A 24961-nucleotide genomic window follows, 5' to 3' on the forward strand; every position below is an offset into this window, starting at 1 on the left:
TGTCTGTGAGTGCAACTGACTGAATAAGGTGTGAGGTTGTACATGAACCAGAAGTGAGGGCACCATGTTGGCCACTGATTATGGAATTGATGGAGGGGGTGAAAGCAAAAAGCAAGGTGCATTTTGAGGTTGTTCCAAGTAGCACTGACACAAAACAAGGTAGAGTCAGATTTTACTTTGCGCCAACACGTCTGTGATAAACAAAGAAATGGTAGTTCAAATGCATAGACATCACATACACATACACAATAGAACTTTTGAGATGGGTTGGAGTGAGCACTTGTCATGGAGGTTCAAAAGGTACATCAAGAGGTTTGCCCAGTCAGCCCAACATGCCATACACAGGGCACTGTAACAAACCTCAGGTGCTGCATGCAACACACAACACCAACAACTTACTTCCTTCTTTTTCCCCTCCTGAGCAGCTCAGGATCAGGCAGTTCTTCAGTGCAGGTTGGGCTATGGTGACTGGAGTCTTTGTCCAGATCAGGCCAGTCTTTCCACATGCTAAGAAGCCATGACCAGAGCGCAGGTCTCATCTGGTTGTTGAGATCCAGTGAAACATCTGCACACATGAGGGAATTGTAGGAGACAGAGGTGGGTGGGTCAGCAGTTAAGTGGTAGGACCCATCCATTGCTTCATCCAGCCAGTCTAGGAAGATGCATGCACAGGTAGTGCAACTGACCACACCAAGCCACACAGCTCCTTTCTCACCAGCAATTGCCACAATGGCTCCATCATCTGGCTTCACTGATGTCAGCTCAAGTGTAGCACTTCCAGTGAGACTGATGGAAGCATTGATGGGCCGATCCAATGGCTCCAGGTCAGAGAGAAGGTCATTCTGAGCATGTTTGTACCCATAAACCCAGCCAAATGGGTCACTGGTGAGCTGCTCTAGAGGTGGCCTATTGAAGAGGGAGACAAGATCCTGGTAGGATTTCTTCATGGCCTGGGCATTGTTGAGCTCAGTGAGGGCAGAGAGGGTATCCTTGAGGATGGTGGTATCAAGCTGAGCCAGGAGAAGAGGAAGGGGAGAGTCAGAGGGACAGAGGTTGAGGAAGGAATAGGGACCCATCCATGGAGAGGCAGAGGAATGGTAGTCCTTCATGAACATCTGCACATCTTCTTCATGACAGGAGAAGCAGAAGACATGAGGCCTGGAGGTTCCCTGAACACCACAGATATAGGGATCCAGCCAGGATTTGATAGCCCAGCACTCAAGAAGGAATATAGGCTCAGGGCAAAGGTGGGGTGCAGAATACCAGTCCTGCAGACCTTGCTTGAAAGCCTCAACAGTCAGGACCCATGGATTATACTTCATGCCAATCACAAAGGTTGAGAACATCTGGTCAATATCCTCATGGGTGTGTCCCACAGGCAGGAAGGATATGGTGATTGATCAAAACACCTTGTTGAACACCAGCCAGTGGCAGTAGGCCAGCATGTACTTGTTCTTGTTCTCCCAGCTGCAGTTGTCAAACTGTAGGTAGAGAGTCAACAGACAAAGTCCTGCTGCAGGAATAGCTAAGTGAAGGGTGAGGTGATGGTGCAGCAGAGACACTGCAAAGTCAGGACCACAGCCAAACTGGCCCTGGTGTAGGTACAGGGAGCGGCGGTGAAGGCCATGGTTGATAAATCCATGAATGCCAAGCTTGTAGAGGTGAAGGTCTTTCCAGGCCAAGGGCAGAGGCACTAGGAGAGGTAGAATGACATCAGTCAAACCATCCATGATAATCAACAAGTCACACCAGGATCAGCAACAGCCTCCTGTTGGTGGAGGTGATAAGCTTTCCACTCCACCTCAACAAGCTTGAGGTGATCCAGCTTCCACTGCTTCAGCTGCACCCACTCTCTTGTGCTCATCATCCAGTTGGTGAGGGTGTCATTTGTTGAGGCACAGATATTGCACTGCCCAAGGACGCAGAACCAAGGGAACTTGATGTGCCTGTGTTCACCTTTGAACATCTTACAGAAGTGAGTGAGACTCAACAGCTTTGCCTGGGTGAAGTGCTGGGCTTTCAAGGCATCCAAGTATTTCCAGTAGAGGTGATCCTTGGTCATGATCATCAGCATGTAGACAGAGGTCGAGTTGGGAGCATGACAGCCATACTGGAGTAAGGGAGAAGGTGAGCAAAACAGGTGATGAGTATCACATACACAAACATGATAAAAACACTGGTGATTTATGGTAGTTGTGAGCATGATTAATGAGTATATTCTATCACATACACATACACAATAGATAAGGGAAGTAATACCATGTTGGTGTACATGGTTATCCATGCACTGGCCCAAGCCATAGTGTCCATGGAGGTCCTTCCAGTTCAAAGAGTATCCACAATGGAGAAGTTGGCCATTTTGTTCTCAGAGATTCCATAAGCAAGCATGAACACCTGCCTGCAAACACACTACTGGCATAGTGAGGAAGCTATCTCCAATGAGCTGTAGTATGGACAATACCTGATGATGTAAATGGTAGAGTCAACAGTGGAGTGGTTGGTTCTCCATCAATGTCCTCAGCCATTGGCATGAAGCTGCCTGGGTCATGCTGAGATATCAGATGTGGCATGCTCATATCTGTGATACATCAAACTTGCACAGACAGAGCACAGAACAGCAGGGACTTGCAATGATCCAATTAAAGTCCAATGCCTCAACTGTTGAAAGCACTTTCGCTGCTGGCTGTGGTGTACAGCAGTCCACTGAATCCATGATCTGCTGGCTGGATGTAGCCAGCTGACCAGTATCATCACCACACACATCCAGAATGAGGGATAAAGGAATCTCAAGTACTGGTGTCACAGTGAGATCACTTAGATCCTCAGAATCACTCCCCAAGTGTGTGTCAGGGATGTCATATCCATTTTCAAAAAAAGGGTCAAAATGCCTGTAAGAAAAAAGAGATGATTTCAGACAGGATAGTTATCACATACACATACACAACGATTTTGTGCATGCAAGTGGAGAAATGAAAATGATGTAAACATAGTTAAATCATCACATACGCATATGCAATGATAAAATAGGAATTACAACTACATGTTACATATTGTCATGATAAATAGATTTTCACTGGTACATCAAAATTTTGATAAAGAAGGTCAAGAATTACAGGAAAAATCAAAAAGAAGTATGGGACAAACCAGGTATCACCATCCAATGCTTCCATGGGTGAGCAGTTGAGAGATGTGGTGGGGTGAGAGGGTAGGATAAGAATTGAAGTTAGTGTCAACACAAACCAGTCTACCATCTAACCAGCAGCCAATGACATCTCGCCCATGAAGACAGTGAAATTTCAGAGTGGGCTGTCACCATTGGTGGCCTTGAGCCTAACACTTTTTAAGAAATGTCTGCAAAAAATCTCATTGGTTGAGCATAGTCCTTTTAAGGCTGAACATGGTACAATGGTCATTATTCTTTTCCAACCTACACACAACAACATGAGCAACAACCTTACCCAGTCCACAAGCAGCATTCCATCCAGGGTAATGACCTGCCACAACACAGCTGAGCTTGCCAAGTGGATGGTCAAGCAACCAGAGTGGAAGAAGCAGAAGGAGAGCAACCTCAAGAAGAAGAGCCTCAGCAAACTTCAAAACATGTGCACAGTACATCAATAGCACAGTTTGTTTAATGAAAGTAGTGTGATTTAATGGAATCATGTGTCTTCCACTTCATAATTACTTCACAAGTGTGGCAGAGGTGGAGAAGAACAAGGCAAAACTGACTGAATTGGTACACACCATCCCATTGTGTACACATACACAATGAAATCTTATTAGCATTTATAGACACAATTTCATCATGTACACATATGCAATGAAATATCATTTTAAATACTACCAGTTGTTTAATTATACTCCATACTTCCATTCTATTCTACAATATTGACTCTTATAATCAATTATAACCACCATTTTATATAAGTAATATATCATGTACACATACACAATAGAATAACTGATATATTCTCATCAATGAAGCTCATTCTTGACTCTCAGCAGACCATACCTGAGACTCAAGAGTAAGAAGCCAAAAAAAATAGCACCACTGGAGCCAGCTCCACCACAGAGATGTCACAAGATTTGCTCAGAGCACCTGAGGTAAGTGTGTTTGATTTCTAATGAAATGTAGTCCTTTATAAATCTCACTAATCCTGTACTTTCTTCAGGTTGATGCAACAGCCCAAACAACATCTGCCAGCAAGGAGCAAGTAACCCTGCCAACTGCCATGGTGACTGATGAGGAGCTGTTGAAGCTCCTGAAGGAGGTATGCTTTTCATGCTGTTTGTGAAGCCAATTATGCACCACAACTGCAGGACATTCTATCACATACACATACACAATAGAATGTTTGCTAATTCATCTCCTCCTAGCCACAGAAGAGGAGCTCTCCATGCCTCCTGAGGAGGCCCTCCTCAAGCGTTATGGTGTCCTCTGTGTGGATCACATGAAGATGAACACTGCAACAATTGACATTGACCAAATGACAAAGAGTGGCACTCATCAGTTGGTGACCACTAGAGGACACAGAGTTCTCTCAACATCAATGAACAAGATGGGCGTTCTGACAATGGAGTGTCTGCTTGTTCAAGAGCTGCCTCCCTCTCAGTGCATCCTCAAAGATGGGATGCCTGAGTACTGCATCATCAACAGCAATCATCATGTTCAGACTGCACAGCAGCTTTTCCCAGGAAGTGGTGTTGTGACATTGTTGATGTACATTTTTCTTTTTCTGACTCACTTTGATGATGTCCCTGCTCCAACTAATACCCTTTCTCCATTTCCAGAACAAGGTCTCAGAAGACAACATTCACATCCTCACATGGGGCCAGAACCACATGCACAACAAGGCTGCAGTTCACAAGGATGAGTGGGAGGACTTCTTCCAGTACCATGACACCCTACACACCAACAAGTTCTGGACCACTACTCAAGGTGAGCAAGCCATTGACTGGAAGAAGCTCATCAGCTCAATGGTACATTTCATCACATACACATACACAACAGAAAATTACAAACTTCCAAACACTTTCTAACTCCACTATTTCATGCAGCCTGAGGCTCAGAAGCTCAACTAGGCAGAACAGAGGAAGCTACAAGAAAATCTGTGCAACTACACCAGCATCATGAAGAAGTTCCTCAATGTCAACAGTTGGCCCAAGAGTGCCGCCTACCTCAAGAATTTGTATGCCAAATCTGAAGAACCCATGCCAATCACGCCCCTCTATCCTCACAATCACTTGATTTCCAATCCAATTCTGCTTCATGTCCTCAAGCACATCTCAACTGAACAGCACAAGCAGATCCAAGCAGGCAACAAGTACAAGATCAGCAAGAACGGTATGCTCCCCACCAGTATTTCTTATAACTATCCCATTGTGCTGACTGTACTCTCTTCCAGCCTTCAAGGAGCTCCTCATTGCCTGCCAGAGACATGTCAAGTTCCTGAGCAAGGCAAGAAAGTTGGCTACACACCTCATGGATAGGGACTTCATCCACCTCAAGAACAAGGTGGCTACTGGAGAGTGGGTATTCTCCTTTTGCATAGTTCTTTCATTGTGTATGTGTACATGATGAATTGTAGTCAATATATGCTCCATTATTTTCATTGTGTATGTGTATGCAATGAATTGCAGTCAATATATGCCAATAACATCCACTCCAAGAGTGCTGGTGGGGTCCAACACAATGGTACATTGCATCACATACACATACACAATGACTTATTGCTCTTCATTACCCCTTCCACAGCTTACTCCTTTTTAGAAATATGCTGACAACTCATCACATACGTGTACACAATACTCATGCAGGCCTCTACACCATCTTCATCAGTCAAGTGAACAAGTCCTATACCTTCAATCCAGAGTCACTGCTGGTCCAGGACATCACCAAGATTCCCAAGCTCATGGCCTACAAGAAGCCCTCCCTCATCAAGAGGTGGAACCTGAAGTGGGTCCACATTGCTCCTCAAGTGCATCAACTGAGTATGTATTTTGCTCATGTAACTTGGTGGCACATGCTCTTCTCACCTGCTCTCCTACCAACAATAGGTCATGTCTTCTATCAGCTTGTCCTCACTGCCTATGCCTCAAGCACCAAACCATGAAGCATTCTCAACTACACTCCACTTCATGCTACTCCACTTCATGCCTGCTTCCATCTCAACTTCAGCTACCACATCAATGGAGCTTCAGTGCAACTGAACAAAACCAAGACCAACATCATTGCAAGTGCTATTGACAGCATCCTCATTCACTCCAACCCATCCAACATTGCATCCTGGACTACAGCAGCCCATACAGTGGTGCATCAACTCACCTCATCCAGTACCTCCACTTCTTCTTGACCTTCACCCTGTTCTTCCATGGCATCAGCTCCTAGCACCCCTACACAGGTTTTCATTCACCCATGCCCTTTTTTCGTTGCATACATGTATGTGATGAAATATATCACTGACTCTCAACATCAACAGCAGTCCCAGCTCTCCACAACCCCTTGCTTGGAACCATTGCACAAGAGAAAGCATCAAGATCATGAGGATACTGACACCCACGCCCACAGACGCAGCAGTGCCCACAACGACTGCCACAAGCACAGCCATGGATCATGACACAAGTGCCACAAGAGCAGGAGCCAGAGCAGGAGCTGGAGCAGGGACAGAAGCCACAACTCTGACATTGACCAATTGCCTGACCTTGGGTCACTTTCCCCTTTCCACTCTGGTTCTGATGTGGATAGGAGTGAATACTAAACTCTGTCTTTCCAATCTTTCCAACTTTTAAAATAAACTCCTTTGTTCACTTCCCAATTCATCAAAAAAAGCTTCCTCCTCTAGACATGGTGGCGGTTGTCAATGCTCAATGACAATCACCACCATGCCAATAAAATAAAGAACACTGGCTACCCCAGTAATCCTCACATTATGCCAACCACACCAAACTAATTTGACTTTGACTGCTGGCCCTGTTACAGTATCACATCTCTCATTATGATGGAATTTTGATCTGCCATATCTCAAGATGCATCCAATTTTGTGATGTTATTGTTAACATAAAACCTTTTTTGTGTTATCAAAACCATTTTTATGAGCTTAAACTCACAAACAAAATCACTTTTCAAAATGACTGGACCTCTCATTTCAAATGACCACAAGTTATGAGGTACATGCACAGTTTGGTCACATCAGTGAAAAGAGGCTTTGGCAGATGATTGCCCACTTGGTGGACCACCATTGTTGTCCTTGTTGTTGACCACCTGGGGAATCAGCCAAGAGGTAGAGTTGATGCTGTTGCCATCTTCCTCCCCACAGGAACAGCTCGCCCAGCACTCCAGCCCAGGGGCTGGTACCTTTCTCATTGGCTTACACACACTCTTGGTGAGCAGACAAGTGTCACATGGAGTGAGGGTAGCACTGTTGACAAGCTGGAGGTCCTCCAACACCCCCCTAGTCAATATCTCAGCCAGGCACCTATGATGGGAACACCTCTGAGAGAGATGATCTGAAGCTGTGGCCCTCAACATGATGCCCTCACAACCTAGGATCAAAAGTCAATCTCTGCCAACCTCTTCACACTCACCATAGGACCAATAGCATGGGTGTCAAAGTAACAGAAAAGTATCACTACCTCATCACACAAAGCAGAACTCTACACTATGTCAATGGCACCCATGCAAGTGATCTAATGTCAATTTTTCAAACCTCCAATGCCAATGAGTCTAGTGATCCTCATCTTCTGTGACAGCCAGAGCGCCCTAGCTGTCACCAAGTGAGAAGAGTGGACTTCAAATACAATACCCTTACACCACAAGGAGTGTATTCCTCTTCCTCTACCCTTCGTATTCCAACAGCCACCACTGGCCTGGTTGAAGGAGCCCTGTTGGACCCAGTGTAGTTCTGGATGCTGCAGCCCTGGGAAACTGCACTCAGTCGCAAGCTGGTTACTCACATGTGCGTGCGTCGTGTGTGTCGTGCGTGTTGTGCGTGTCATGCGTGTCGTGAACCTGGTTGTTGCCCTGGTTGGTGGCGTTGACCCAGAAGTTGGTGGACACCATGTTACTGGTGAAGGCGCTGCGGTCCTCGCCGCTCACATCGCAGATCTGGCTGGTGTGCAGCCTTCTTCTGCGACGGCAGGTGCCTGCAATCAGAGATTATTTGCTATTTGTTATTGTTGTGGTGTGATATACCTGGACGCTGGGTGATGACATCAGCAAAAATAGGAATTTATATGGGGTTGTGCAACAGGTCCCAGTAGTACAACGGAATTGCGCAATTTCACAACTATTGTAGTTGAAGGGCCGCAGTCTGTCAAGCGAAAGCCCACCTCGTCACGGAGCCACATGCCTACCACAAGGGCGCAAGGAATCGGCACGGTCCTCCTTACCCTGGCCATGGTGCTGGCCTTTGGCGGTCGGCCTGCTTCGGCTCAGGGCAGCTGCGGCCTCCTGGCGACGAACACGCAACCAGATGGAGGGAGGTTCCAGGTGTCCTCTGTGGCACAGGAGCTTACCACAACTGAAGACTGTTATGTGCGCTCGTTCTCAATCGCCATAGATGCCTGTACGTGGCTTTCGTCTTATGAGTGCCGCACCAGACAGAAAACAGCGTATGTGCTGACATCACATTGCCGCGCATTCCTCCCAGCTGTACCACTCGCCGTCTGGCGGCGGTCCTTTTTCTACACCGAGCTGGACAATCAAACGCAACTGCCCAACTCCACGTTCAACGTCAACGCGCCCGCAGAAACTGGTGGTGTGTACACCTTCTACTCAACTTCGCCCTCTGGCATCCAGCTCTTCAGCAACACCACCTACTGGCTCCTCCTCGACATGTCCATCCCACAGCCAGTGACCTCCTCCCAAGAAGTGCCTCCCAGCAACTCCGGCGCACCCATAGCACTGGGCGTTTACTACTACTTTTGGTCAGGTTGGACCTCGAGTGACGTGGCCGCCAAGGTCAACATCACGGGTTGTCCTGGCCGCATCCCTCCCCCTTCGCCATCGCCCTCAGCGTCCCCCAGCTGCGCTCCGGCGGTGTCGCCCGTGGCCAAGGTGCGCTCCGACATCGATGACAACGACCCCATCGCCTCGCTCTTCAAGGACAGCGAGAGACCCGGTACGCATATATGATGCCTCCCCCAGTGTGAGGGTTTAGTTCCGATGAAAAAGTACGCCAAGCAGGCATGCCCTCCCCACTTCTCAACCTCTCTCGACAATAGGCAAAAACGACGTGGTGGGGGTCAGGTCCTCATTCAAAGATCTTCAGCTGGGTCCAGAGACTGCTCCGGTTGCCATCGATGGTACGCAGAGACACGGCACACCACACGGCACGACATGCATCATGGCAAAGTCACGATCCTCTTTCGGCGACTGGAACCAACAAGGTTGCGTGAACTTCAGCGTTTGTCGTCCGCACGGAAAACAGCACCACGGAAGCCGGAGATGTGCTCACGACCACCTACTACACGGCGGGACTGGCCGACAACACGACCTCTCTTGAGCAGGCGTTCGCCTTCTACGATCACCCCACCGACAGCCAGTTCAATGCCACCCTCTTCACCATCGGCGCCAATTCTGTCAAGTGGTCGGTCAACCTCACCGTCAGCACTGCGGTGCCGACCAACAACACCGACGGCCCCGACAACCGCACCATGTCCGAACCAGCCGGTGACACGCCGCTGACCATCCGCTACGGGCTGGCGGCGTTGAGCTCCTCGGTCTCGGCATCGCTCAGTCGCAACGGGCAAGTGATCCGCCGGGGCGGCGAACCGCAGGCAGGAATGACGACCTACTACGTGCCCCTGCTCGACGACACCGTCACGGCTTCGTCGTCGTCGCATTCCTCTTCTTTGCTGGTGGCCAAGGTGGAAGTGCTCGATTTGGCGCTGGTCGATGGCGCGTGGGTTCCTCTGCTCAGTCACGACGTGGTGCTGGCCAATTCGTCGGCGGGTTACTTGCCCGAGTATGTGCTGGTGCTCGAGTTCCCGCCGTTCAACCGCTCGCTCTACTACGACCCATCGGTCAGCCTGGGCGTCCTCCTCTCCCGCGATGGCTCCGGCGACACGTCCAGCGATCTGGCCCTCATCGTGGCAACCTCGGTGGCGATCCCCCTGGCCGTTCTGTTCGTGGTCGCGGTGGCTGTTGCGGGTGTGACATTCCTTGCTTGGCGCAAGAAGCAAGCACGTGGACACCTGCAAAGGCGTATGGCTCAGCTCCGCAGTGATGTGTAAAAGAAAGGCTTGTTTTGTTCCCCATGCCTTCTCACAAAGCTCAAGGCTGAGAATACATGTGACTACTCTTGACTCAGGGGGGAGTGTTGGATGTTCACTGTCTTCTCACTATTCTACCTCTCTCCTCTTTCCCTTTCTTTTATTTCTCTTTTTCTCTGTGCGTCTTACAACCACTTCATCACTTTGTCCTCCAACAAAGTGCAAACAAGGCGACAGAGCTCATGATTTGGGGAGGGGCTGCTCGGAGATGGTGGAACAGTTGGCGGCCCAGTGGGGCGGGGTGACGGTGAGGGTGATGGCGATGTGGCCGCAGAGCCCCGCGTGGCGCCGCTCCAGGCCGGGCGTGTTGCGCTCCTCCTCGCCGGGGTACAGCGGCATCACCACTGTGATCCCGCGCTGCTCCTCCTCCTTCGCGATCGTCGCGTCCTCCACCTGCAGGCCCGCCTTGCTCATCTTCCGCGTGCGCCGCTTGACCTCCTCATCGCGCTTCTTCCTGTCGTGCTCCTCTTTCTTCCTCTGTTCGCGCTCGCGCTTCTCCGTCTCCTTGCGTTCCCGCTTCTCGCGCTCCATCTCCTGGCGCTCTCGCTTGCGCGCCTCCTTCCCCTCCGCCGCGTGCGCGTTCTCGTCGTTGGCTGCGGCCGGCGCCTGCTGCTTCTGTTGTTGTGGCGGCTGCGGCTGCGGCTGCGGTTGCTTCTGGTTGGGGTGGTCCTGGTGGTCGCCAGTGCGGCCGCGCGGTTCGCTTGATGCGTCGGCGTCGGTGGAGGCGGGGTTGAGTCGCTCGAGCTCCTCGGGCGAGCCAGCCGCACGCCGGATGTTGGCGCGCATCTGCAGCCTCGCTCTCTCGTTCCGCCGCTGGGCCTGGTCCTCGTCTCTGTCCCTCTCCTCCCTGTTCCTCTCCTCCTCCTTTTCCTCTGCCTTCTCGTTCATGTCCTCCTCCTTGGCCTCCTCCTTCTCCTCCTCTTCGACCTTGACCACCTCCTCGTCGCCTCGAGCCGGCGAGCCTTCTTTCTTTTCTCTCTTTTCGTGGTCTTCGTTCTTTTCGTCATCTTCGTTCTTTTCCTCCTTCGCTTTTCTCTTGCTCACTTCGTCGTCGTCGTTGTCGCCGTCCTCAAAGTCGAGCTCCTCCAGCTCGCGCTCCTCGTCCTCGTCGCTCTCCATGTCGGTGTCGATCATCTCGCGCAGGAAGCTCCCCCGCCGGCCTCGGTTGCACAGGCGCGCGTTCTCGCGCGCCACGTCCGCGGCGTTGGCCCGCGCCAGGCCCTCGGTCGTCACGCCCGAAGCCATCGCGCGCTTGCGGCCGGCGATCACCTCCTGCTCGAGCAGGTAGACCACGGCGGGGTCGATCTCGACCCGCCCGAGGAACTCCTGGTGGTCGACCGCCACCCAGTCGTAGACCGACACCTTGAGCGGCGGGAAGAAGCGCGCGCGGAACCGGTTGTGCATCTCGGTCACCACGGTGGTGATAGCCGGGTCGCGCGGCTCCTCGGCGTGCTTCTGGTGGTGCTCCTTGACGTAGTGCTTGACCCGCGTGGGCAGCTTGGGGTTGTGATGGTGGTGCTCGTCGTCGCACTCTCCGTCGTGGTGCTTGTGCTTGTGCTTGTATTGCTTTTGGGTCTTGCGCTTGTGGCCGCCGCTGGCGCTCAGTGTGCGCTTGTCGTCGGCGGCCACGCCTACGGCGCGCACGGTGGTGAAGGCCTCGGCCTTCTTCTTCTTCCGGGTGGCCTTTCGCTTCTTCTTCCACAGCTGGAAGTGGGAGATGGCCTTGGCCACCGGGTTGCGGCGGTAGACGAAGCCCGACAGCGCGCGGCGCACCTTGTGGCCGGTGCCCTGGCGCGGGGTGAGCACGTAGCCGCTCTCCTTGCTGCCCAGCGGCCGCAGGTCCCACACGGGCGACTGGTTCTCTCTCTCAATCGTGCTCTTCCACAACGCCGGCTGGCTTCTGTGTGTGTGTGTGGTGTGTGGTGGGTGGTGTTGTGTGAGAGAGTGACGTAGAGCATTGGTGGCACAGGACTTTGCGTACCGTCCGGGAGCTTCCCGCCATCGCCACTGCTGGATGACGACGAAGGGGTTCCGGGCGCGTACGGGAAAGCCGTCCTTGTCGACGTCGGGCGGGAGCTTGTCGATCTTGACCTCCATGAGCTGTACGTGACACAGCACCTGCTCCAGTTTCTGCTCGCGGATCTCCGCTCGCACCATCTCCCTCGTTTTCTGTGGAAACAACAAATCAGTTTTGCTCGACACACACACACACACACACCGCACACGCACGCATATGTGAATGGTCTACGTACGCGTTGGATGAGTCTGTGCTTCTTCTCGAGCTCGGTCTGCTCGCGCTTGAGCGGACGGCCTTGACTGTCCTTGAGCCCACTGGCAGACGATCCGATGCCGCTCCCGCTGCGGATCCCGGTGCCCGACGACGACAGCGTCGCGGCCGACATGTCGTCGTCGCCGGTCAAGTCGGGGCCGCCGTGGCCCATCTCCGCCGACGTCGGCGCGTGGTGGTGGTGGTCGACGAGAAGCGGCAGAGCAGCGGCGGCGTCGGCGGTGGTCGGCTCGATGTGGCCCGTGGGGAGGGACACGAGGTGGAGGTAGGAGAACTCCTTGCGCATCTTGTCGTACTCGTCCTTGAGGCCGCCCCACAGCAGGTTGTAGCCCAGGATGTGCCGCACGAGGAACAGCAGGCGCCGTTCGACCAGCTGCGGCCGGTAGATCACCTTGTTCACCTTCTGCTTGAGACTCTGCAGGTATTTCTCCTGCGCATTGACGTGATGACGATGACGTCAGCATGGCACACGCACCACCGCACACGCACAGGGAGTGGAGATGAACCTCGTCGGGGTACTGGGACGCGCAGGTGGCGATGGACTTGGTGAGCGCGAAGAAGAGGTTGACGATAGTGTCGAACGCGGAGTGCTTCTCGAGCATGAGGCGGATCTCGCGCACGTCGGCCGCGTTCTTGGTCTCCGACTCAGCCGTGGCCTTCTCGATCTCGTTGCTCGTGGCCGCCCACTGTGGGTGGCCGCCGCCGGCGGCCGCGTCGGCCACCGCGTGCACCAGGCCCTCGGCCAGAATCGCCGTCTGGCCGCCGCTCTCCAGGCCCAGCACCGGCTGCTGGGCCTTGGGCGGGCTTCGCGCCCAGGGGCCGAACTGCTGGTAGGCCAGCCCGAACACGCGCACGCCCTTGGCCCGCTCGACCCGGATCTTGGCGTCCATGTTCTCGGTGACCAGCGGGGTCAAGAACTGCGCGCATCGTGCGTGCAACGCCGCTGCGACACGTTCACTCGCATTAGCCGCGTTGCACAAGTGAAAAAGATCGAAAAAGAACGAAAACGAAGAAAGAGAGGGGGAGTATACCGGATTGGGGATGTCGCTTGAGGAGGCGGAGAAGGATCTCGATGACGGGGAGGGAGAGGAAGGTCTCCTGAATCTCCTCCTTGCCGCCGAAGACCACCACGCGGTCCCACAGAAGATTGAGCTGTTCCACGCACTCGACCATCTCGCCCACATGGCATACTGCGGTCGTCGTCCTGTTAGTGTTGGTGTTGGTGTTGACCGTCTCTGTGCTGCCGCTTTGCATCATCGGCTCCAGGCTCGCCGAGAGGGCGTCGTCGTCAGTCCGCTCCGAGATGTTGCTTCCGCTCCGGCTCACCATCATCTTCTCCTTTCCCTTGTCGTCGTGGTCGGTCGTCCTGGTCCTGGCGCCGATGCCGCTGCCACTGCCGCCGATGCCGCTGCCGCCGCGGCCCGCGCTGCTCTCCCGGAGAACGGTGACGGCGACGGTGCCGTCGGCCTTTCGTCGCGTGTGTCGGCGTCGCATGGGGTGGGCCTGGGTCAGGTGGTCCTCAATGAGGTGCAGCAGCTGCAGCGTCCGCCCCCGCAGCTCCTCCTTCTCCCTCTTGCGCCTTTCGGCCGGCGACTCTCGGTCCCGTGTCCCGAACATTGTGGTGGCCCACTGGCACTCTGCTTCTAGCTTCTAGCTTCTTCTTCTCCTCCTCCTTTTTCTACTACTTGGTGTCAGTGACTAGTTTTGGCCTTCTTCCTGCTCGCTCTCGGCTATTGTCTATCTTCTCCACTGCGCAACCTTCACTGTCTTCTTGCTTCTCTCTGGCTTGCACCTTCTGTCAATCAATATGCAGGGAGGCGGAGAAGTGCAACCTCGGTGGTGGTGGTAGCTTACCTTTGGGGGGGATTCCAATCCGCGCCTCGGCCCGAGGGGAAGAGCAGGCCACCGGATTGTCGCTCGCCCTGCGCGCAAGTCCAGCTGCTTCTTTTCGGCCGCTTTTCTCTTGAATCTCCGGCTCATCCACTTTTTCTTGTTATTTTCCACTCTTTTTCCTGTGGAGCGCGAGGCCTGGTCACACGTTTGCTTTTGGCTTTTGGCGTGGGAGGGATCAGTAGCGAATGAGCTTGAACACCTCCGAGTTGTGCGGGTCGGTGGCGTAGGCCAGTCGCTGTTTGACCTGCACATTGTTGCCACGGTGTTGGTACATGCGAGTTGGAACCCATCAGCTAGGGAAGAAGGGTTTTACCTTCTTGTTGTGCCGGACCGAACGCCAGATCTGTTTGGTTTTGGTGGCAAGGGGCGGAAGCAGCAGGGAGAACAGGGTCTGCTTGGTCTGGAGCACCGTCGCAAAGGCCTTGTAGCCAAGCCTGTCACACGCACCACACACCACACACAAGCAAAGCAGTTCAGCCGACGAGCTTCGGGAAGAGGACGGAGGTCAGGCTGTAGGGGCTCACCACAACACCTCCTGGCGAGAGAGGCAGAACCGACAGTCCATCTGCTTGGCGATCCCGCACGAGGTGCGTGATTTGGCGAGCATCCACATGTACCGGACCACATCGAAGATCACGCCTGCGCGCATATGAGGGCGTTAGTAGTGGTGCATTCGAGCCCAACAGCTGGGCGGGACTGGTACCCAGGAAGAAGGCGGGGTTCTTGTCGGCGCCGCGAGGCATGGCTTTGACTTGGCAGTAGAACTTGATCGCGCACAGTGTGAAGACCTGGTAGACGTTGAGGGCCACGCCCTCCGGCTGGTTGATGCGGGAGTCGAGCAGCAGCGGGTGGCACTTGGGCTTGACCGCGTGTAGGATCCCGACCCACAGCTTCCTCCCGCCGCCACCGCTCGTGAGCTGTTCTGCGATGTCTTTGATCGACCGCATAGTCCAGCCCGAGGACACGTCAGGCGCTGCACCACGGGCCAAGGGGGAAGGCGTCATAGCGGTGCGTACATGTGCCCTCGTATCGAGTGTAGTCGGCGCGTATCTGCAGCGTCCGGGTGTTGATGAGCAGCCCGCACCACGACAAGACCGGGTCTGCACTCAATCGCCGCATCAAATGGTCAGAACCACGAGTTGATACCGTGCGGTGACTGACGTGGGGGGCGGCACCGGTGGGTGGCGGTTGCTTGGGATGCCGGTGGTGCTTGGCGGTCGAGGGCCGGTGGTTGACGTTGTTCAGCTGTTTGCCGTCGACGCTCATGTCGAAGTTGACCTGCGTCTTGAGGGTGTTGACCGTGCAACCGTGGCTCGGGTACCCCTTGTGCATGTCCAACACGAACCTTTCGAGGCCAAACGGAAAGAGTAGAGAGAGAGAGAGAGAGAAAGAGCAGCGGGTTAGACCCTGAACGCTAACGTCGGCTCAGTCCCTCAGGCGAAGTGAGCGCAACCTTTTGGCCATCGTGGCGTTGGTGGTGATGTACAGGAAATCGTCGATCAGCCGCACCAGCACCCCTGGGTGGTAAATAAGTGCCGTAAGCAAGGACAAAACTCAAGCGATGTAAAGAATGCGGGGAATGAACAACGCACGCACCCTTGGGCTTTGCCGGGTCTTCCATCGGCGTGGCACATATGGACTGAGTGGTCGAAGGCGAAGGACTGCATCCAACCACCAATCAACCCGAGTTAAAGAGTGGCGAGTCCGCTGCTAACGCGCAGACGCGCAATGGTGGTGGTGGTGGTGGTGGTGGTGGTGGTGGTGGTGGTGGTGGTGGTGGTGGTGGTGGTGGTGTGCGTACGTGTAGAAGGTAGGTAGGGAGCGACTGTCCCAGGACAGGTGCTTGAAGCAGCTGTTCTCCAAGTCCCCGTACACGAGCGAACAGAGGAGGGTGGAGAGCACCGAGCCTTGCGCAATCCCCTGGCACGGTCAAAAAAGGCGCAGGTCAGTCAGAGGGACAGACTGACTACTACTTTTGTTGGAGTGCAAGTAGCAGATGGTGTACCTTCGTCTGGCGGTAGAACCTGGGGGTGTCGTCCATACGATCCACCACCAGATTGTCGAACAGGTGTTGCTTGAGCAATTCCATCGTCTCGCTCTTGTCCATGGTGATATGCACCACCTAAAGTTGAGGCAAAGCTTCAACACGACGTAGCACACGGCACACGGCACACACGAGCACGAGACGAATCAGCTGCGCGTGCGCACCTGGTCGGTGATGATCGAGTCTTTTCGATTCTGTGCGAGGTCGCGGGCAAAGGCGTAGGCCTGGGGCAGCTCGTCCAGGGGCATCACACGCCCCTCAGGCCGGGAGACGATGCGCCGAAGGGTCGGGACCGGCATGTGGGTGATCACTCGGTAGACCAGATACTCGTCCTGGTCCTTCAGCAACTTGTCGACAACCTGACGTCATGTGTGTGCGGTGTGTGCGGTGTGTGCGTGTTGTGAATGTGGCGTGGTTGGGAGGTGGTTGGATGCGGGAGGTGCGCACGGACCTCGTAGACCTTGTGCTGGTTGATGTTGTTGAAGCAGCTCTTGATGTCCATGCTTACGAAGTAGAGCCGCGGCAGCTTTTTCCGCTTTCGCTCCTGTCGGAGCTCATTGAGGAAGGTCGACAGGCGCACGTAGACGTCGTTGTAACTGAACACCGACGCGCCCAGCACTTCGGGGTTGTTGTCCTGCGACACATGACGCACACGACGCACACACACATGGCACCATGGTGTAAATACAAACCACAGCCATGCGAACTATGTAGAGCGGAGCACGACCGACCTTGGCATGTCTCAAGATGAAGAAGGTGGTCCTGAGTATGGTGTTGATGCTCCATTCGATCTTCTTGTTAGTTCTGTCCGCCACATAGGCTGCCGTCACTGTTGGAAAAAACAGAGGTCAGTACACTTTAAGCCATCAAAAAGCCAAGCAAGTGGGGGCCGTTCATCACCTTTGTACGACGGCGCGCGGTTTCCCGGGCGTGCTTTGGTCTCTGTGCGCGGCCAAGAGTCGAGGTGAGGAAAAAACAAATGGTCTCGGTGGGTGCGCGAGAAACAAGGGACCTTCGTTGTCGAGGACGGAGATGGCCGCGTAGTTGGTGGGCTTGCGCTTGAGGTTCACGATGGGCCGCACGCCGCCATTCTTGGGCAGGAACCGTATGAACGAGAAGCCGAGCTGGCGCTCCGGCGACACCAGCACCCGCTTCGCTTCATCCTGCACGGTCGGCAATGATTAGCGCACAACCAAGGCGAGCATGGGGGGGGGGAACAGTTCGAGGGCGCAAACACGTACCGAAGGCACCTCGGAGAACACTTGGCTCCGTCTGAACTCGGCCATCGCGAGCCGGTAGATGTGCGCCCACACGGGCTTTCGGTAGTAGAAGATCCTTTTGCTGTAGATTGGGTTGAGGTGTGTTCATTGTGTGTGTGTGTGTGTGGTGTGCATGCGTGCGTGCGACTGTGGTCTCCCCGCCTCTGTGACTCGCCACCGGTGAACGTACCCATACTGTCCGCTCTCAGTGACGTAGAAGTGGATGCGGAGCAGAGGGATAATGAGCTGCGAGTAGACCCAGCTGATGAGCCGTTGCACCATGCGCTGCTTGTCCTTGTAGTCGCGTCGCACGCCTCGCAACCACGTCATGTCCCGCAGCCGTAGCCCGGACATGGCCGAGTGGACCGAATAGCGGTCGTGGCGCCGCAGCCGTACGAACTCATCCACACCTGGTGGTGAGCGGCTGCTGTGGGTGACAGTGCGCGCGAGGGTGAGAGCAGGCGGGATGGGGAGTACTCTTGGCCAGGATGGCCACGTTGTGCTTGGAACCCCACAAGGTCGCCGGAAGCAGATAAGTGAGCACCGCCTTCACGAACGAGGCCACCTGTCGGTACGTGCAACAGTAGTTGGCGAAGAGGGTACTGTAGGAGGTGACCTGTTGAAGTCGGGCGATGGTCTCGCTCGTTCGCTGCGGCCACCACCACCACCGCAACCGGGGGAAACGAACTCGTGAGCTATGGATCGCTGGAGCGAAGTAAGGTTGAGGCGTACCCTGTGACCCTTTGCTGCTGCTTCTGCTGCTTTGGTCGGTTCGTGCTGCGAGGTGTGGTCACTTGAGTCGGCGGCACGGCGTTGTGTTGGGCAGGTCGGGGTCGGGGCCTGTTCGTCGTCGATCGACATGTCAAGGTCTGGCGGCTGAGTGGCCAACAATGAGAGGTGGTCGAGCGTCGAGTCCGCCGCCGGAGCGTCTTGCTCAACCTTCTGTCCCTCCTGCGTGTATAGCCTGCCACTACACGTCACATCAGCCACTCATGAATGCGATGGCGGCGATGACGATGATGTGGGCATACCAGACATCCAGCGGAGACGCATGCTTTGATGGGGGTTGAGCCGCCCGCTTGGTCGCTGTCGCATCATGACGAGGCTTCGTTTGAGGGGCCGTTGTGGTCGCGGTCGGCGGAGTGGGGATGGGGCAGTGGCGGTGCAGGGCGCGACTGTAGGTCTTGGTCTTCTTCGTCTTCTCGTGGCGTCGAATGATGTGCATGGCCAAGGGCAGCAGCCCGCGGAGCGACTTAGGCAAATGAACGTTTTTCATCTTCTTAAGCTTGTGCGTCTGATACGACCGCACACGCGCCACCGCACACGCACCACCACACGCGCAACTGGTCTAAGCAACTTGGGAGGTAAGAGAAGAGATCGCTGGGGGTACCGGTAACAGGCCTGAATCGGAGCGTCGCAGCTGCGGCTGCACTGTCGGCGGGGCGACGGGATCGTAGGTGGCCTTGTCCACGAACATTTCACGCAGCAGTCGCCGGGCGCCCATCTTGGTGCACTTGATGCGGTTCAGCGTGTCTACATGTAAATAAACGAGGTCAGTCGGAACCAGAGAGGGCACATGACGCGATGAGCGACGTACGCTTCGGCGGAAGCCCGAAGTAGCTCGTGGATGGGTTGGCGTAAAAGATGCGAGATCGGGGAACGTAGAACTCTTCGGCGCTGGCCGCTTTTTGCCTTACGGTCGGCATCTTCTTTTTCGACTTGCTCTTCTTTTCCTTCTTCGTTTTCGTTCTCTTTGGTGCTTTCGTGGTCTTCGTCTTCTCTTTCCTGTTTCCTTCGTCTATCGTGTCCGTCGTCGGTACGTCCCCTTGACGTTGCAGCTTCGCGTACACCGCCTTCTTTGTACCGCGTGGCACTTGACTCGGAGTCAGCGTCGGTGGCGGTGCTGGAGGTGTTGGCCGTTTCGGCGGCGTTGGTGCTGGTGCTGGTGCTGGTGCCGGTGCCGGTGCCGGTGCGGCTGCTTCGACGATGGTCTCCCGCGTGGTCGTCCCCACAGCCAGCCTTGAGGCCGCTTCGAACTCCTCCCTTTCCGCTTGCCGCCACTGGTCGTTCATCAGTGGGTCGTCGAGCCAAAGTGCAGCCGAGTATAGTCCCGCTTCAGCGGGTGCGTCCTCCTCCATTGGCGTGTTCTCCTCCTCCACCTCCATGTCACCCATTTCGCCCTTCACCACCCCGCCGTCTTCTTCGCCTTCCGACACCGGATCGTCGCTGTCACAGGCAAAAGCGCTGAACTGTTCGCCAGTGACTTCGCGTACGTTCTTGTCGCCTTGGCCTGCACGCGCTGCCGCTCTCTTTTCCTTGCGCCGTCGCCACATGCTCAGTCGAGGTTCCTTTCCCTTCTTCGTCTTTTTCAGCCCCGCCGCCGGGTGGTTTGCGTTCTTGTCCTCCGCGCTCATCTTTCGCCGTTCGTCCTCTTCCGCTTTGGCCATCTTTTTCCGCTCCTTCCTCTTCGCCCTGTCTCGCTTCCTGTGCTTCTTCACTTTGGCTTGCCTCTTCTCCTCTGCGCTGAGCTCTTTGTTCTCTTTCTTTTCTATATCGCCACGTGCTTTCTTGCTCTCCTGCTGTCTCTGCGTCGCTTCGTTCTTCTCTTCGTTCTTCTCTTCTTTGCTGTGGGTTGGCGCGGGGAGAGGCATGACCGACCAGCCCTGGCCTCCGTGTTCCGCCTTGGTGTTGGTGGTGGCAGCGGCGTGGTTCAGCTTTCGTCGCTTGTGCGGTCGTCGTTGGGATCCGCGCTTGCCGTGGGCCGATAGCAGATCGAAGATCTCGATCTTTCTGCGCCGGCGGTGAGCGCGGGAGGCGTAGGAGGGCAGGGTCAGGTAGCGATCCTTGCGCGACCACAGCTCCTGCTGCTGCAGCTCGCTGCCCTCCTCCATCATCGACCCCGAGCCGGAGAGCCACAGCGACGGGCCGGTGATCTGCATGTAGCAGTTGTGGGGCAGTGGTAAGAACATGAACGTGTGCATTAGCAGGTACGCCATCAGCTCATCGCCGATCCTCGAGAGCAACGCTTGCCTGGCACCGGTAGACGCACAAGAGTCGTCAGAAAATTTCTCCGGGTGTGAGTATGTTGGAGAATGTATGCAGTAAAGGTGTACCAGGTGGGCGTTTTGATGATGTTGACGATCATGTTGGGATAATAGATCTCCACACCCCACACGTTCATGAGCCCATGACCCTGGACATTCGGGTTTGAAGGTTGCCTCGAGCCAGTCAGTTACACGCACCCGCACATAGAAGAGAACGAGAATGTAAGAGCTCTGGCATCATCGGTGACCGCACCTTGCGATAGCCTTTGGCCAGGAGATGGCGAGACTCCGCCCTGCACAGGGTTTGTACAACGCTGCAGAGTGCGAGCCGAGTGTAAGCACGTGCGTGTGCTGAGGTTCACCGTTTTGTGGTACCGTACCGAAGCACGATGTCTTCAATTCTGAATCTGGACTCCATCGACGGCGCCACGGGCAGCGGTGGAGCGTTGGCTGGCACCGCCACGACGGCCCTGATGAGCACACGCGAATCAATAAAGTACTTGCGCTGGCGGATAAAGGGCGGAAGGAAGAGTACTTGGTCACAAGGTTGCGATAGGCCGGCGTGTCGGTGGCCAGAAGGAAGGGCCGAGCGCCCGCCTGGTCCTTGAACCGCAGCAGAAACTGGTGCAGCGTCTGGCATGATGGGAAGACGCTCTGGAGCACGTCGTGCCGCACTACACAGCAAAATATATAATTTTATATTTAAAAAATAATAAGTATAAAATATATATTTAATTCACATTCAACGGGTGGCACCTCGGTTTGATCTCTTCTTCTTTCGCCTTTGGTTGGCACTGTTGCGCGTGCTGTTTGTATTGTTGCTGCTCGAGGAAGATGAGGAGGATTGATCCAGCCTTGGAGGCTTTGCAGCCTGCGCAGCTTGGTCCACTCGCTTCCTCTTGTGCTTGGGCAGTGCCGCGGCAGGGCGCCCCTCACACTTACCCTCCTCATCGGGCGGCCTCTTCCTCTTCCGCTCCATGTTTTATTTCTTTATTTACCATTTTATCACGTTTTCTTTATTTCTTTATATGTTTCATTTTATTTTATTTTTGTGTGCAGTGCTCTGGTAAAACTTGACGAAAGGCAGACGATCAGAGGCTCTGGTGTCACATCAGGACGTGATGCTTTGAAACAAAAAGGAGAGATGGAGGCACAGCGCAGGTTCCTGGAGGAGGCGAAGCTCTCGCAGGTGGTGGAGAACAAGCCCGCCTTGGTGTGGGTGGAGCCCTCCACCACCGTCGCCAGCGTGTGCGACGAGCTGAGGCTGCACAACATCCTCTCCCTTCCTGTATACAGCAAAGAGGTACCCTCAACCACCCACGGCGTAGTAGAGGTCGCTTGAAGCTGATGACATTCCCACCCAGACGAATGAGTTTGTGGGGATCGCCAACGTGGCCGACATTGCGTTGTTCATCGCCTGGGGCAGCGTCGACCTGGTGCGCAAGCAAAAGGAGGACAAGCCCCAGATGAGCGAGATGGAGCTCGTGCCGAGGCTCAAGTTTGCCGACCGCCCCATCGTGGAAATCTTCATATCAGGCACACACTCGCACACACAAGGCTCGTGCAGCTGAACCATCAAAAAAACTCATCACTTTCCACCATCATTGACAGACGAGACGAGTTTCTTCTGCATCTTCGACGCCAGCGACTCCGTGTACAGTGTGCTGGAGCCCTTGTCCAAAGGCTACCACAGGTAGACTCCTGCTCCGTTGAGCTCTACTTTGGGCTGACTGACCACTTAACTTGACGGGTGAAGGGCGTTGGTGAGGCTCACACCGCAGGCCAGTAAGCCTGAGGACTACCGCTTGCTCACGCAGACCGACATCGTGCGGTTCCTGTTCGCCAACCGCGACAAGCTGGACCAGGCGCTCTTGTCGCAGACAGTTGCGCAGGCTGGGCTCGTGCAGGGCAGGAAGAACATGTTGTGCGTCAGCGAAGACGAAGCGCTCAACGTGCTCCAGGCCTTCCGGCGAATGACTCAACGGGACATGAACTGCATTGGTACCACAGCATAACTTTACAGTCATCTCCCTGGGGATCACCTGATGAACATTCTCCCTAGGGATTTGTGACAAGAGTGGCCGTCTGGTGTGCAACCTGTCCGCATCGGACCTGCGCGGCATGGCACCCGATCGGTTGAAGATGCTCCTTCTTCCTGTGCGCGACTATCTGACCGGTATGATGAACACTCATCTTCTGGGTGCGCCTGAGCTCACTTGTACACAACAACAGCCATGTACGGCGAGACGCTTTGCCACAAGCTCTACCCAATTACCTGTGCCCCCGACGCAAAGCTGGCCGATGTAATGGGTGCGTTTCACGCCGTTGCATGCAAGTTGATGTACCATTCAACTCATCTCCCTTCACACTCGCAGAGAGCGTGCTGGCTCACAAAGTGCACCGCGTGTGGGTCGTCGACGAGACCGAACAGCCGGTGGGTCTCGTCTCACTGTCGGATATCATCTGCAAGTTCTCCCCTTACGACTACAAGGCCAGCAACACCGCACCGGCCACCATTACCAGCCTGCACTAACCTCGTGGTCACGGTGCAAGACGGCCAGAAGAAATGAATTAAATTTGTCCTGTATTTTCTTTTGCTGGGATAAGATCAAATCCGGACTGTTTTGATCTTGAGCAATCGATGGAGGGCGCCGATAATTTCTTGCCGGATGACAACGTACGAGAGTACATTCGAAAGAGGAAGCGGAAGAACCAGTCAGTGTCGGTGACGCACTTACGGAAGGTCCTTAACATTGGCTACAAGAAGGCCAAACGAATCTACGATGAGTTTGAATCGGATAAGCCGGCCAGCAAGCCTCGATCAAAGTCCAAAGCGAAGGCAGATAAGAACCGGGAGGAGGTGGAGGACAGCAGCGACGCAGTGCAGGAGGAAACGGAGTCAAGTGAAGATGACGGCGCTGAGGGAGCAAGGCCGGTGACCTACCAGAACGTGGAAACCGACGAGGAAGAAGAAAATGGCGATCTCGATTCATTCACACTATCCAACTGCCTTCTGAAAGCTGCTCACTTTGCGGCCACAAAGCATCGATTACAGAAACGAAAGGATGACGACGGTATATGGCCTCCCTCCACGGATTATGCTAATGGCTTTTTGATTGTCGCGATGAGGATCAAAGAGATCTCAGATCATCCTTTGTCGCGCGTGCATGCCCAATGACAGGCACGCCCTATATCAACCATCCTCTTGGCGTGGCCTGGTCGCTGTCGGAAGAGGGAGGAGTCAAAGACGTCGAGACCCTGCAGGCAGCTATGCTCCATGAGTACCTCCATCCTGATCCTCCTTGCATTCCTGCTCCTCCTAACTTTACCATTTGTTCTTCCCTCAGCACTGTGGAGGACACCGACACGACGTTTGAAGAACTGGAGCGGGAGTTTGGCATCAAGGTGGCGGCCATCGTGCGTGAGGTCACCGACGACAAGTCCCTCGCTAAGGACGTACGTACCTCTCTTTCACCTTCTTCTTCAACGTGTACACATACATTCTAACAGTGCAGCTGTCGTCCAGGCGCGCAAGAAACACCAGGTGAAGCACGCGCCTCACTTATCCAAGCAGGCCAAGCTGGTGAAGTTGGCCGACAAGCTCTACAACCTGCGTGATCTTCTCCGCGCCCCCGTGCCTGGTTGGTATGTCTCCTGGAAGCTGAAGCAACTTGCCTTGCCTGCATCACGTTTTGAAATGCACTCGTTAGTGGAAGACTGATTGTCGCGTGCTTGTCTGCCGATCGCAGGAGTGCCACACGAGTGCAAGGTTATTTCGTGTGGGCGAACGCAGTTGTTCAGGGCATTCGGTATGCTCACACTCTCTCCACACCACACACACTACACCTTTACCTTTGATGCTGATTGGGCGGTCGGTCAACAGAGGCACGAACATAGGGCTTGAGGAGAAGTTGGACGAAGTGTTTGCCTCCAAGTTCAAGATCCGAGGCAAGACCTACGCCGCCCTGGTGCCCGAGAACCAACGATCGTCCCTACTTGCCAAGTACTACGCCGACATGGCCGTGGCCAAGGGCCAGTAGGGCCACCACCACTGGTCCAGCTGTATGAAGCCCTCCCTCCCCTTGTAGAGAACACAACACCAATTTATTAATATTTATTCTGCGATCACATTTCCCTTCGCATTTCCTTTGCTCTACCGCGG

General features: G+C 54.5%; 7 protein-coding genes across 7 annotated transcripts; 4 read left to right on the top strand and 3 right to left on the bottom strand.

Annotated features, from left to right (window-relative positions):
* Nucleotides 1-5130: 5130 nt before the first annotated feature.
* Nucleotides 5131-6682, top strand: ACA1_092340 (uncharacterized protein; the record flags this gene model as incomplete). Its single annotated transcript, XM_004334679.1, has 5 exons — nucleotides 5131-5344; nucleotides 5406-5533; nucleotides 5641-5695; nucleotides 5818-5978; nucleotides 6605-6682. The coding sequence occupies 5 exons, from the start codon at nucleotides 5131-5133 to the stop codon at nucleotides 6680-6682; spliced, it is 636 nt and encodes a 211-aa protein (XP_004334727.1).
* Nucleotides 6683-7905: 1223 nt separating this feature from the next.
* On the top strand, nucleotides 7906-10233 carry ACA1_092350 (uncharacterized protein; the record flags this gene model as incomplete). The annotated part of the gene is made up of 6 exons (XM_004334680.1): nucleotides 7906-7944; nucleotides 8043-8138; nucleotides 8309-8533; nucleotides 8603-9119; nucleotides 9223-9303; nucleotides 9404-10233. 6 exons carry the CDS (start codon nucleotides 7906-7908, stop codon nucleotides 10231-10233), a joined length of 1788 nt encoding a protein of 595 aa, XP_004334728.1.
* Nucleotides 10234-10452: 219 nt separating this feature from the next.
* Nucleotides 10453-14176, bottom strand: ACA1_092360 (uncharacterized protein; the record flags this gene model as incomplete). Its single annotated transcript, XM_004334681.1, has 5 exons — nucleotides 10453-12172; nucleotides 12254-12441; nucleotides 12525-12989; nucleotides 13066-13502; nucleotides 13591-14176. 5 exons carry the CDS (start codon nucleotides 14174-14176, stop codon nucleotides 10453-10455), a joined length of 3396 nt encoding a protein of 1131 aa, XP_004334729.1.
* A 451-nt stretch (nucleotides 14177-14627) lies between these two features.
* ACA1_092370 (telomerase reverse transcriptase) lies at nucleotides 14628-18616 on the bottom strand (the record flags this gene model as incomplete). Its single annotated transcript, XM_004334682.1, has 18 exons — nucleotides 14628-14696; nucleotides 14766-14886; nucleotides 15007-15091; nucleotides 15156-15425; nucleotides 15469-15552; nucleotides 15628-15797; nucleotides 15906-15969; nucleotides 16049-16113; nucleotides 16254-16372; nucleotides 16458-16574; nucleotides 16661-16855; nucleotides 16948-17130; nucleotides 17204-17325; nucleotides 17509-17659; nucleotides 17738-17837; nucleotides 17946-18165; nucleotides 18233-18404; nucleotides 18488-18616. 18 exons carry the CDS (start codon nucleotides 18614-18616, stop codon nucleotides 14628-14630), a joined length of 2436 nt encoding a protein of 811 aa, XP_004334730.1.
* A 121-nt stretch (nucleotides 18617-18737) lies between these two features.
* ACA1_092380 (uncharacterized protein) lies at nucleotides 18738-21778 on the bottom strand (the record flags this gene model as incomplete). Its single annotated transcript, XM_004334683.1, has 7 exons — nucleotides 18738-19049; nucleotides 19146-19288; nucleotides 19353-20688; nucleotides 21053-21113; nucleotides 21180-21269; nucleotides 21335-21473; nucleotides 21556-21778. The coding sequence occupies 7 exons, from the start codon at nucleotides 21776-21778 to the stop codon at nucleotides 18738-18740; spliced, it is 2304 nt and encodes a 767-aa protein (XP_004334731.1).
* A 165-nt stretch (nucleotides 21779-21943) lies between these two features.
* Nucleotides 21944-23332, top strand: ACA1_092390 (CBS domain containing protein; the record flags this gene model as incomplete). The annotated part of the gene is made up of 7 exons (XM_004334684.1): nucleotides 21944-22102; nucleotides 22164-22316; nucleotides 22416-22492; nucleotides 22556-22800; nucleotides 22862-22975; nucleotides 23032-23109; nucleotides 23175-23332. 7 exons carry the CDS (start codon nucleotides 21944-21946, stop codon nucleotides 23330-23332), a joined length of 984 nt encoding a protein of 327 aa, XP_004334732.1.
* A 108-nt stretch (nucleotides 23333-23440) lies between these two features.
* ACA1_092400 (HD domain containing protein) lies at nucleotides 23441-24839 on the top strand (the record flags this gene model as incomplete). The annotated part of the gene is made up of 6 exons (XM_004334685.1): nucleotides 23441-23873; nucleotides 23981-24080; nucleotides 24147-24255; nucleotides 24326-24440; nucleotides 24593-24608; nucleotides 24683-24839. The coding sequence occupies 6 exons, from the start codon at nucleotides 23441-23443 to the stop codon at nucleotides 24837-24839; spliced, it is 930 nt and encodes a 309-aa protein (XP_004334733.1).
* Nucleotides 24840-24961: the final 122 nt, after the last annotated feature.

This window comes from Acanthamoeba castellanii, assembly GCF_000313135.1.
Source record: "Acanthamoeba castellanii str. Neff unplaced genomic scaffold scf7180000084645, whole genome shotgun sequence".
Taxonomy (NCBI): Eukaryota; Discosea; order Longamoebia; family Acanthamoebidae; genus Acanthamoeba; species Acanthamoeba castellanii.